Source organism: Ursus maritimus, unplaced genomic scaffold (assembly GCF_017311325.1).
Source record: "Ursus maritimus isolate PB19 unplaced genomic scaffold, ASM1731132v1 scaffold_25, whole genome shotgun sequence".
Lineage (NCBI taxonomy): Eukaryota > Metazoa > Chordata > Mammalia > Carnivora > Ursidae > Ursus > Ursus maritimus.
The window spans coordinates 42,435,485-42,446,821 of NW_024425008.1; the positions used below are offsets into that span (position 1 = coordinate 42,435,485).

At 45.1% G+C, this 11,337-nt stretch overlaps 1 protein-coding gene across 5 annotated transcripts in view; it reads left to right on the plus strand.

Annotated features, from left to right (window-relative positions):
• Nucleotides 1–9,855, plus strand: part of FBXO34 (F-box protein 34) — an 83,015-nt gene extending 73,160 nt beyond the window's left edge. For all 5 annotated transcript variants that reach the window (XM_040641860.1, XM_040641861.1, XM_008701885.2 and 2 more), the window contains one exon: nt 6,628–9,855. In XM_040641860.1, coding sequence (XP_040497794.1) covers nt 6,628–8,758 — 2,131 coding nt within the window. In that variant the 3' untranslated portion in view covers nt 8,759–9,855. The remainder of the gene's footprint in view (nt 1–6,627) is intronic.
• The last annotated feature ends 1,482 nt before the right edge of the window (nt 9,856–11,337 follow it).

Sequence of the window (11,337 nt, forward strand, 5' to 3'; positions counted from 1 at the left end):
CTTGGAACTCAGTTTGAGAATTACTGTCCTTTCCGGCTTAGTTCGTTCAGGGTTTTTTTGGTTAAGGCGCTCTGGGAGTTGGATGCATGTGTCGATGTTCGAGCCTTATGACGGCAGAAGTCCTTTCTTATGCCTCCACCTGTATTCACATCCTCCTGGTCTTGGCACTTTCTCTGTTTTAACAGCCATGGAGGTAGTTTCTACATACTTTGAGATTATATGGCGGCTTATGTGATATGGTATGTCTGCTTTAATTCATCACAGTTCTTTGTAGAGGTTTTATGTGGCACTGAAGAAAAACTGACCTAATTTGAAAGATAAAAAGCTCTTTGAATAGATGCTGTCAGAATTAATTTTATTTGTGTCATAAATGGACCTAGGTTTTTTATATTTTTTTGTTTGTTTTGTAGCAAGGAAAAGGGACCCAGGAGACTCTTATGTAATTCTCACCCTAATTCTACCACTACCTAGCTGCGGGGCTTCAAAAGGCATTAGCTTTATTGCTTCATTTGCAAAAACAAAGATTTCATTATGTATACATGCAATATTCTGCTGGAGCTGCTAATCATAAAAAGAAGGTGGTTTTAAGATGTTCTCTGAAGCTTTTTTTTTTTTTTTTAAGACTTTATTCATTTGAGAGAGAGAGCAGGAACCAGGGGGAGAGGTGGAGGGAGAGGGAGAAGCAGACTCCCTGCTGAGCAGGGAGCCCAATTGAGGTGTGGGAGGGGTTTCCATCCTAGGACTCAGAGGTCATGACCTGAGCCAAAGGCAGATGCTTAACTATTTGAGCCACCCAGGCACCCCTCTCTGGAAGCTTTTACATTTTTAAAGAAACGGTGAATGTATTCACTGTATACTTTTATCCGCTCTAAATGTATCATGGGAATGGTCTCTCAAGGACTAGTCTATTTTAATTCCTCTGGCCTTTTTAAGTAGGCTCCACACCCAATGTGGGGCTTGAACTCATGACCCTGAGATCAAGAGTTGCATACTCTGCCAATTGAGTCAGCCAGGTGCCCCGCCTCTGGCCTTTTGTAAAGGACGAGTGGCTCTTACTATTCTTTTTTTTTTTTTTTTTTAAGATTTTATTTATTTGAGAGGGAGAGAGAGAAAGAACATGGGTGCGTGGAGAGAGGGGCAGAGGGGGAAGGAGAAGGAAAGGGAGAGAATCTCAAGCAGATTCCGTGCTGAACATGGAGCACGACGTGGGACTTGGTCTCACAACCCTGAGATCATGACCTGAGCCAATCATGACCTGAGCCAAACGCTTAATGGACTGAGCCACCCAGGCACCCCCCTTACTATTCTAATAAAAGTTGACTCCTTTTTGAAGTGCGTTCCTGTACCTTTGATGAAGCACAAAGAAACAGGAAATAACTTCTCAACTGTTTTGATAGGCAAGGCCATAGACTAAGAGTGACAAGTTTAGAAAACAGGCATCTGCTTTTGATTTTTAGCCTTCCTATTATAATGCACTAAGCCTATTATTAGCACTAAGAGAAATCTCATCCTTTCTCCTCTTCTGATCAGTTGTCATTGATCAAGTTTATGGCCCCATAGACCAAAGTTAGTATGACTCTTTCAACTGCGGGATTTATCCAAGCACTTCTTTTTCCTAAGTGAAGTTAAATTCTCTTCCATGGCTCCATTTTTGGGATTGTATACTTTGTTTAAAGGTGAGAGTTTTTCCAGCTTTTTAAAGCTGAAAACAGAAGCTAGAGTCCAAAAGGAATACTGGAATTATTTGAAAACAATTTTGGCTTCAGTGAAGGAAAGTTGTTCAGGTTTTAACTGATGCATTGTTGTATCTCACCTTATTCCTGGAAAGGATTAAGGTGACAGGTACATGCAATGACTTTCTCCTTCACAGCCGTGCTTTGTGAAGGAGTTGCTAAGATTCACTTTATCACCTACCTTCCAGTCATTCCTTTACCATTAACTTCTGGCTCTGCCCTACTCACCCACTGCAGTTTTTACAGTGGGGTCACCAGGGATCTCCTTCAGTTTTTCTTGGCCAGACCTGTGTCAGTCCGCCTACTAGATATCTGTCTTGCAGGCAACACTTTTTAAAACCGAACTTACTCCTCTTCGCCTGCTCCAGATCTGCTTAGCCACCTTTTTCACTATCTCACTAAAAGGTACCACTCTTCATCCAGCTGCCGAAGCCATAAGCTGAGGACCCATCCTTGACGCCTCTCCCTCAACCTCCACTTACAATCAGCAGCTAACATTCCTGTCTATTGTTGCTTATTAATCCACTTACTTGTTGTCTCTCTAAGCTCACAGCTTAGCTAGACTGACTGTTTCTCACTTAACCTCAGTGTCCTGAAAGCATCATCTACTTTTGAACCTCTTAGGACTTTGTGTAGCTTCCTTTAGGGCTTAGCTTAGAAAATCAGGGTTCTCTGACCTTTTTCTGTACCGTCAAGACTAAGCTTGGTGCTGGTAGTTCCCTCTCGTCCTTTCCTACACCCCTTCCTTCTGTGTGTTGTCCTCCCCCACTCCCTTGCATGGGCTCTCCCAGTCTCCATACTCTCTTTGTAAACACACATCACATTCGGTTGTAATTGCTTATTAACTTTTCTGTCTCCTTAAGGGCAGCCGACTATGTCTTACTCGTAATTGCAGCAGTAATATCCAGCCAGTCCAGAGTGTTAAGTAAATTTCTGATAATAAATAGATAGTAGGAAATGGGTGGTGATTAGTATGAAAACAATGTTGAAGCTTTTATGTTAGTTTTATGGTTCTGGTTGCTTTAAAATTTGCATCTTAAGTGCTATGATTGGCCTTTATCTACTGCCGGGTCCTGTAGTGTGCATAAGCTCCCTAAGTGTGAAGTATGGTAGGGCAAAGCAGGAATGANNNTGATAGGTTGGCTGGGTGGGCTCCACTTTGCATTCCATTGATAATGAGGTTAGGCTTTCTTACAGGTAACATCATGTAGCAGAGAGAAGATGGCTGCTTAAACCAGGGCACCTGTGCCAGAAATGAAGAGGGAGCATTTTAGTGACTTAGTGACTGGTTATGGGTGAGCGAGGAGGAATCTTTAAGTGACCCAGCTTTCTGGCGTGATTGGCTAGGTACTTGATGCTTTCATTAACTAGTTGTGTTGATTTTTGAGATTCTTTCTGACAGGCAGCTAGGCAGGCAGTAGGATATGAAGTTGGGGGAGCACACCACTGGAGAGTCAGCAGTGTGTGCTTGGTAGGACTGCAAGACAGCACTTACATATGTGGCCTGAGTAATAATGGTCTAGAAAAAGAAGGAACTCTGAGGAACACGGATGTTTAAGGCTGGCGAAGAAGAGAAGAGAGCTGGGAAAAAGCAGTGTCAAACTGAGGAGTTGGAGTTGAGGAGGAAATTTGGCAATAAAAAGGCCATTGACCTTTTCTGTGCGTAGGGAGAAAATAAGAAGGAAGAAAATGGGTCTTCAACTAGCTAGTAGATGCTTCATTCCGGACTACCTGCAGGGCTTTCTGTTGGGCAGTTCCACCTCCCCCCTCAGCCCAATCCAGAGCCCCGCTGACATTCTTACAGCAGATCTAACACATGACCTTTAATCCCTTCCAAGTTAAATCTAAAGGTTAAAAACAGATCGCAGAAATTCTGGATCCAGTCCCAGAAATTCTGATTCATTGGGCCCAGGGATCTTAAGTTTTTACAAAGATATTTCTGATTTTCTAAGGAACACTCATGGGTAGGTAGGTGCTAGAGTCCTTCATTTTATTTAATTGCAAGAGAGCAGGACTTTATTATGGTGAACTTGAAAGGACAATTGTGATGAAGAGATTGGCAACCATGGAAACCTGCCTGGAGCTTTCCACAGTGCCGGCCTGTGTTTGTGGGGGTGAGTGGGGGTGGGCAAAGCGCCACCATCTGGTGTCACGTGTTAGAGATGTAGAGTTGCTATCTTACAGGTTCTGTGGCAGATGCCCCTGGTGCCCTGCGTCATATCCTCGTGGCCTACCACGGATTTCAACCCAGACCCAGATTACCAGTTTCTCACTTCACTCTAAGTCTTGCCAACGCTTTTGTTTTCTGCCTCAGGACCTTCAAGCCCAGCAAAGGAAGGAGGGAGGTTGATATCCTGGGCAACCTGTAATCAAGTAGGGGACAAGAGCCCATGCCTAATAGTTGTGCTTCCTTCAGGGGTCCCACAGCCTCATCCCCCACCCTCCGGCAGTCACCCTGATTGCATAGAAAGACCTCACTGGCTTTTCTCGTTGCACCTTCCCTCACTTCTGTTCCCTGGAATCATTTCCTGTTTTAATCCTGCTAAAAACCCTGTCCACTAGCAATGTGTCAGTTGAGCTGACTTCACAGGTTAATAAATGCAAACAAAAGCCTTCCATAATGACATTAGTTCTTCTTAATGTCCCTGCCTATCAGTAACAGCACCTAAAATAATGTGTGGGGGAAGAAGGCAAAGAGAACATATTGTGCAATGCAGAATGGCACACACGTTGCTGAAGTTTAAGTTTATTCACAGACGCTCTGTAATGAGATCATTATGTGAGAATTTATTGGATTTTTCAACAACCTCCATTTCTTTCATTTCACTTAAGAGAAGGGTTGAAGGGAATATGAAAAACCAGAAAATCGTCGACAGAGCGCTAGATGTGTGTCTCTTTTTATTCATTTATCTATTTTATTCATATATATTCATCTTGTTCTTGAAGAATTCTCAGTGGTTCTTTTTGTAAGACTAAATATATAAATGATAGAAAACTATTAAAAATGCTATAGTGCAGGAAAGGGGGGACATCACAGATTTAGGATAGAAATTGACAAAGATCATCAACAAACCAGTCTCTGATCTATTTCAGGGATATCTTTGAAAAGATACTTTCTCTTAAATGCAAGATTTCTCTTCACCTAGCTAGAAGATACTCATATTCCGGTTTCTTCTTTTAGCTGAGCCCAGACTCAAGGAATCAAGAGTTGAAGGGTGAACAGACTTGTTCTGGATGATCACTTTCATCCTTGACAATTAAAATTAATATCTGAAAGCAGTTATCATAGAGGCTGACACATTGCAGGCCTCACTAAATATTATAAGGTGAATGATAGAGGAAGATGATGAGTATGTGTGTCCCAAACTGTTGTGCCCGTGAATGACAGTAGGGAAACTCCATGGGCTTAGACTTGTGGGGGCTCTTGCCACCAACCTCTTGATTGCAGATGTTTATTTTTGTCTGTAGGTTTATTTTGTAGGAGACCAGGCATTCCTACAAAACACTTTTTCTCAATGCACAGTGTTCTGGTAAGAATGGCTATTTTAATGTAAAAATGGATGAGATCATTAGATAGTTTAATATTCCAACCCCTCAGTCAACATTTCAAGTCAGACCCAGAGAGGAAGTGACTTGTCCAAGGGTAAACTCAATGAGTCTAGCTAATTAATGATACAGCAAGGACTAAAACATACATGTAATGTGTTTAATCGCATGTAAACGTCTTTCTAATTTCTAAGATGGCTCCCATTTCTTCCAGCCTTGGTCAGGGAACAAAACAGGGCATTGCTTTTTCTGAACTAGTTCAAAATGGTTTTTAGACTTAATAAGGATTATGGGTTCTGTATTTGATTTAAGGTATTTGGAGGAAATTTGGCAGTTAAGAGCTTATTAAGAGCTTATACAAATAGATGATTTAGAAAATCAAGACTGGAGGCACCTGGGTGGCTCAGCTGGTTAAGCGGCCGACTCTGGATTTCAGCTCAGGTCATGACCTCAGGGTCATGAGAGCGAATCCTGTGTCGGGTTCCCTGCTTGGTGTGAGTCTACTTGAAATTCTCTCTCCCCCCTCCCTCCACCCTTCCCACACATGTGCGCACACTCTCTCTTGCTCTCTCAAATAAAGTCTTAAAAAAAAAATCAAGAGTAGTAGATGGGCAAAGTACATAAGCAAACAAGTAAAAAATTATAAACATCTAAAATGTTCAACAGTAAGAGAATAGCTTAGAAAGCAGTACAACATTTTGATAGACTGCAGCCAATAAAATGCTAGCTGTGATGACTTAGAAATAGTGTCAGTCTACTCGGGATTCTGGCCAGTTCTTTTCATTTCCTTCTATGCTGTCCCTTCTATTTGGAAGTTTTCAGTAAGTTATTTATTTATTTATTTTTAACATTTGGGGCACCCGGGTGCCTCAATTGGTTAAGCTTGTCTGCCTTTGTCTCGGGTCATGATCTCAGGGTCCTGGGATCAAGCCCTGAGTCGGACTCCCTGCTCAGCGGGAAGCCTGCTTCTCCCTCTCCCACTCCTTCTCCTTGTGTTCCCTCTCTCGCTGCCTCTCTCTCCATCAAATAAATAGATAAAATTAGTCCTTTAAATTTTTTTTTTTTAAGATTTTATGTGTAGAATGCTAACTAATGTTTCTGAAATTCACTGTCTGTTCAGCCTCCACTTTGCCAGTTTATTTTCTGGCCTATACCCCACGGAAAGTGGTTGTTTTGCTCTCGTCATTCTTGATCTGTACATTAAAAACTAGCCGAAGTGAGAGTTGGTATGGTAAAGATTTAATGAACTGACAAAATGTTTCTGTTACTTGCTAGAACTGTCAGAACTATCAGAACTTTTCTAAAAACAAAAGTACGTTTTAATCAAATATGTATTTCTTTCCTGCAGAGCCTCTGTTATGCACCTAAAGCCATACTGGAAACTCCCGAAGAAAGTGCGACCTCTGGAAATCAGCAAGGAAACTCTGAGAACACCTGTGAGCCACCAAGAAGCTATAAATGATGAAGAATGCAAAGCTAGCTACATGAGACCACGTGTCTTTCCTTCACCCTCTCTTGGTAAAGCATCATCTCGAAAGCCTTGTGGGATTCTTTCTCCAAATGTCCTGTGCAGCATGAGTGGGAAGAGCCCTGTAGAGAGCAGCTTGAGTGTTAAAACCAAGAAGAATGCACCATCTGCAACAATCCACCAGGGCGAAGAAGGGGAAGGGCCTCTTGATATCTGGGCTGTTGTGAAACCGGGAAATACCAAGGAGAAAATTGCATTCTTTGCAGCCCACCAGTGTAGCAACAGGATAGGATCGATGAAAGTAAAAAGCTCCTGGGATATCGATGGGAGAGCTATTAAAAGAAGGAAAAAGTCAGGGGATCTTAAAAAAGCCAAAATACAGTTAGAAAGGATGAGGGAAGTCAACAGCAGGTGCTACCCGCCTGAGCCCTTCGCGTGTGGCATCGAGCACTGCTCTGTGCATTACGTGAGTGACAGTGGTGATGGCATCTATGCCGGGAGGCCTCTGTCGGTCATACAGATGGTCGCCTTCCTTGAGCAGAGAGCCAGTGCCCTGCTAGCTACTTGTACGAAAAACTGCACTAACTCACCTGCCGTGGTGAGGTTTCCTGGGCAGTCCAGAGGTGTGCTCCCAGCCTCCGAGCCCTTTTCGGCTCCAGGAGCTTGTGAAGAATCCTCGGAAAGAGGAAATCCTGAGGTTGGCGAACCGCAGAGTGAGCCAGTCCGTGTCCTTGACATGGTAGCCAGGCTGGAGTCTGAGTGCCTGAAGCGGCAGAGCCAGCGAGAGCCCGGGAGCCTCTCGAGGAATAACAGCTTCCGTCGAAATGTGGGCCGGGTGTTGCTTGCAGATGGCACTCAGGCTGATGAAGGCAAAACAAACAAAGGCGCCTTGGAGGCCCCAGACACTCAGGTGAATCCTGTGGACTGTGGCCCCTCGGGAGCTGACCATTGTTCTCCTAAGGGGAAGGAGTCCTGGGACAGTGCTCCTCGGGGCTGTCCCCCATTGCCAGCAAGTGTGAATTTCCTCACGGACAGCACAAAATTTGAGCCGGATCAGCGCACTATGAAAAATGGCAATAGATACGATGTGGAAATGACAGAGGAACTTGCCGGGTCACCTTTTCCTCCTCACACCTGCTCTCCAGCCATCGAATTGCCCACGGATGCTGTTGATTGTATGAGTAGAGAGCTCGCGCCACTCACCGGCCAGAACCCTGATCAGAGAAGAACGGAATCTTCGTGCATTCGTATCACTGTGTCCGAGGTCGAGCAAGGCCAGCCTTCTAGTTTAAAGTCCTGTGAAGACCCACTTCCAGGGATGTTGTTTTTTTTGCCGCCTGGTCAGCACGAGTCAGCCTGTCCCCAGTTGAGTGAAAGCACAAGGGAGTCTTCGCAGGCCAGCCGGCGTCAAGATGCTGCTGAGCGTGACAGTGCATCTGAGGAAAAAAGTGTGTCCGCGGATGCGTTTGTCCCGCCAGCCTCTCCTGTGGACGGTACGTCACCGGTGCTTGAGACGTCCAGTTGGAAGAAGCAGGTGTCTCATGACTTTCTGGAAACCAGGTTTAAAATCCAGCAGCTCTTGGAGCCTCAGCAGTACATGGCGTTCCTGCCCCACCACCTCATGGTGAAAATCTTCAGGTTACTGCCCACCAAGAGCTTAGTGGCTCTCAAATGCACCTGCTGCTATTTCAAGTTCATCATTGAATACTACAACATCAGGCCGGCGGATTCGCGCTGGGTGCGGGACCCACGGTATAGAGAGGACCCGTGCAAGCAGTGCAAGAAGAAGTACGTGAAAGGGGACGTGTCCCTGTGCCGGTGGCACCCCAAGCCCTATTGCCAGGCGTTGCCCTACGGGCCAGGATACTGGATGTGCTGCCACCGGTCTCAGAAGGGCTTCCCTGGCTGCAAGCTGGGGCTTCATGACAATCACTGGGTCCCTGCGTGCCACAGCTTCAATCGGGCAATCCATAAGAAAGCAAAGGGAACCGAAACTGAAGAGGAATTCTAGTCTGTGTGAGAGGCGACAAAAGGACTGGTTTTTAAAATTGCAAAACAGCACCTAGCTCTACCGTTCAAGTGAATGTTGCCTCTGAGAGCCCTCACTCTGGGGGAGTCTGTACTTACTCCATCAGGACTGCCGTTGCTCAGGCATTTTTGTAACCTCTTGCTTTATGAGCTGTACGAGGAAACTGGTCTCGTCGTTCTAGAGTGGCGCCTCCCGTCTGGTCCAGGGTGGTACCCCACAATTGGATTCACTTGGCTGTGAATATGCCTGTCCTCCCACATCAAATCCATCCTCAAAGGACGAAGACTTGCCACCATCAAGGACGTTCAGAAGAGTTCATTGCAGACTATGCAGGCAATCCCCAAAAAGGGGTTCCAGAAATGTTTTAAGCACTGGCACCATATTTGAAATAAGTGAATAGTGTCCTATGGAAAGAATAGCAGCACTCTTGGATGAAAAGTATGCTTACACAGGAAAAGTCAGGCACCTTACCTTAGCCCTTGTATGCTTGATCTGTGAGATTGAAGTTTGTGGTTGGAGATGGGTTTCATGCCCTGTGGTGTTTACAGTGTACATAATGGTTGTGTTTTCATAGGGCTGTGAAAGTGCACATTAAACCCGAGCGCCTTTACCTTAGATGAGTGCTTTTGGCCCCTCTGTAAATAACACTATTAAATCCAGTTGTATATAGTGTGGACAGCAGACTGAACATAATCCCCACAATGCAGCTAGGATAGTGTTGCGGCTACAATTGTGTGTGTGTTTTTTTTTAATTGTCTCGTCTTAAATTTGTACATCCTGTATAAAATATGAATGTTTCCCAAATAAACTATGAATGTTTCCTGTATAATATATGAATGTTTCTGAGAAGAAACTCTAAATAGTTAAAAGTGGTTAACCTGTTGAAGATACCAAATAATGGTTTAACTGGACAACCTTATAATTAGCATAGAGAACAATCCTTTGTTATATTTTAGTGATCCACCAAGAATGAGAAGATACTATATAGTCAGATTATAACATTCTTGTCTACTTTACTCTTTCTGTCTGGTTACAAATTTTTTTTTTTAATTCAATAAAAACATGCATCTTAAATGGAACCTGAGTTGCTAATTTTTTCCCCTCCTTCTTTGAGGTAATTAATAATGAAGAATTATGTTGTGAATTGAATCGTAAGAATTTAAAAGTTTTTTCGAGTTGTTAGGGGGTGAGGGAGAGAAAATTGTTTTTCTGCCTGGGAAAAGAGAGCATCTTCAGTTAACATCATGAGCTTACATTTTTGCAACACTCTACGCTCATCTTGAATTTGTCGTCTTCCCATACCTCCTGCAGCTCCTGTCGGAGGACGTTCTCAAGCTTGTCTGGGCTAACTAGTTAATGGTTAAGAAGTCGGTGAGGATATATTCTGTGGTCATGTAATGCTGGGTGCGGCTGGAGGGTATTGGGCCCCAAAAAGCTGCTGTGAAGGACCTAAAAACTAGGTTGGTTTGAAATCACCCGAACCCGTCTGCTTCGCGCTGTGGAGAAGCATGATGAATGTTCAGGGAGGAGCTGCTGGGGACTGATGAGTGCAGGCGGTGATGGCCCCGAAGGAGAGTAGAGGTAAAGGTTGAGTAGACTTCGGCTACGTCAGCCAAGCAGAGTGGGACAGGACTGGAGCCAGGGGGAGCTAGGGTCACTGTGGCAGAGGCGGTGGGTGGCCGTGGAGCGGCTTCCACACTGGAATCGGCCTTGGGTTCTTCTGCCCCTTACCGGTAGGCAAGCTGCTCCTCCCTGAAAAGGCAGGATACTAAAACTGGAAAGTGTCTCTCAGAGCTGAGCAAGTCTGTGCCTGTCAGGCAATGATGATGATACCTCTGACCACACTTGGCCTGGGCCTGTGACACAGGACAAGGAGAGGCTGAGAAAGCTTACCTTTCCTTCGTGGGATCTCTGCCCTGCCTCGTGACTTGCCCCAGTGCAGGTACGTTGGAAATACTTTTCAGTTCGAGCGCGCTGGGCTGAAGGTTCCAGTGCTTGCCCTCCTCCCCTGTGGTTGCTTTAGATGGCAGTCTCAGCACGCCTTCCTGAGAGCTTTGTCATGGCTCATGATTTAGGAATACAGCAGATCTGCACACAGGATTTAGAGTACAGCTGGGCGTGTGGAAAGTGCCTGGAAAACATAGCTGTCGTCGTTACGAGCTGTTGGTTCTGCATTTGTCCAGGTGGACGCACAGGATAAACGGTTGTTTTGGTTGGTTTTCCCAAGTCAGCCATTCCGGATCTGGTTTTCTCATGGGACACAAAGCCGTGACTCGGGCTGATGGAGAGCAGAGGACAAGGTAAGACTGCCCCAACCCCATCTTGGCGTGTGTTTCTCGGGGGCGTCGGAAATCACGGATGACCCCTTTTGAACACTGTGGCCAGACCCTGTTCCCAGTGCTGTGTGAATGATAGAGGATTTAGCAGGTGGCATCAGAGGGCACCCCCTCCCTGCTGTTGCTTTAGAGGAGTGTAGCTTTCCTCTTAGGGGAAAGATGCTGTGCTTCAGAGCCCCCTAGTGCCAAGCTGGTGAAAACAGCCCAGTTTAAATTTCTTGGAAC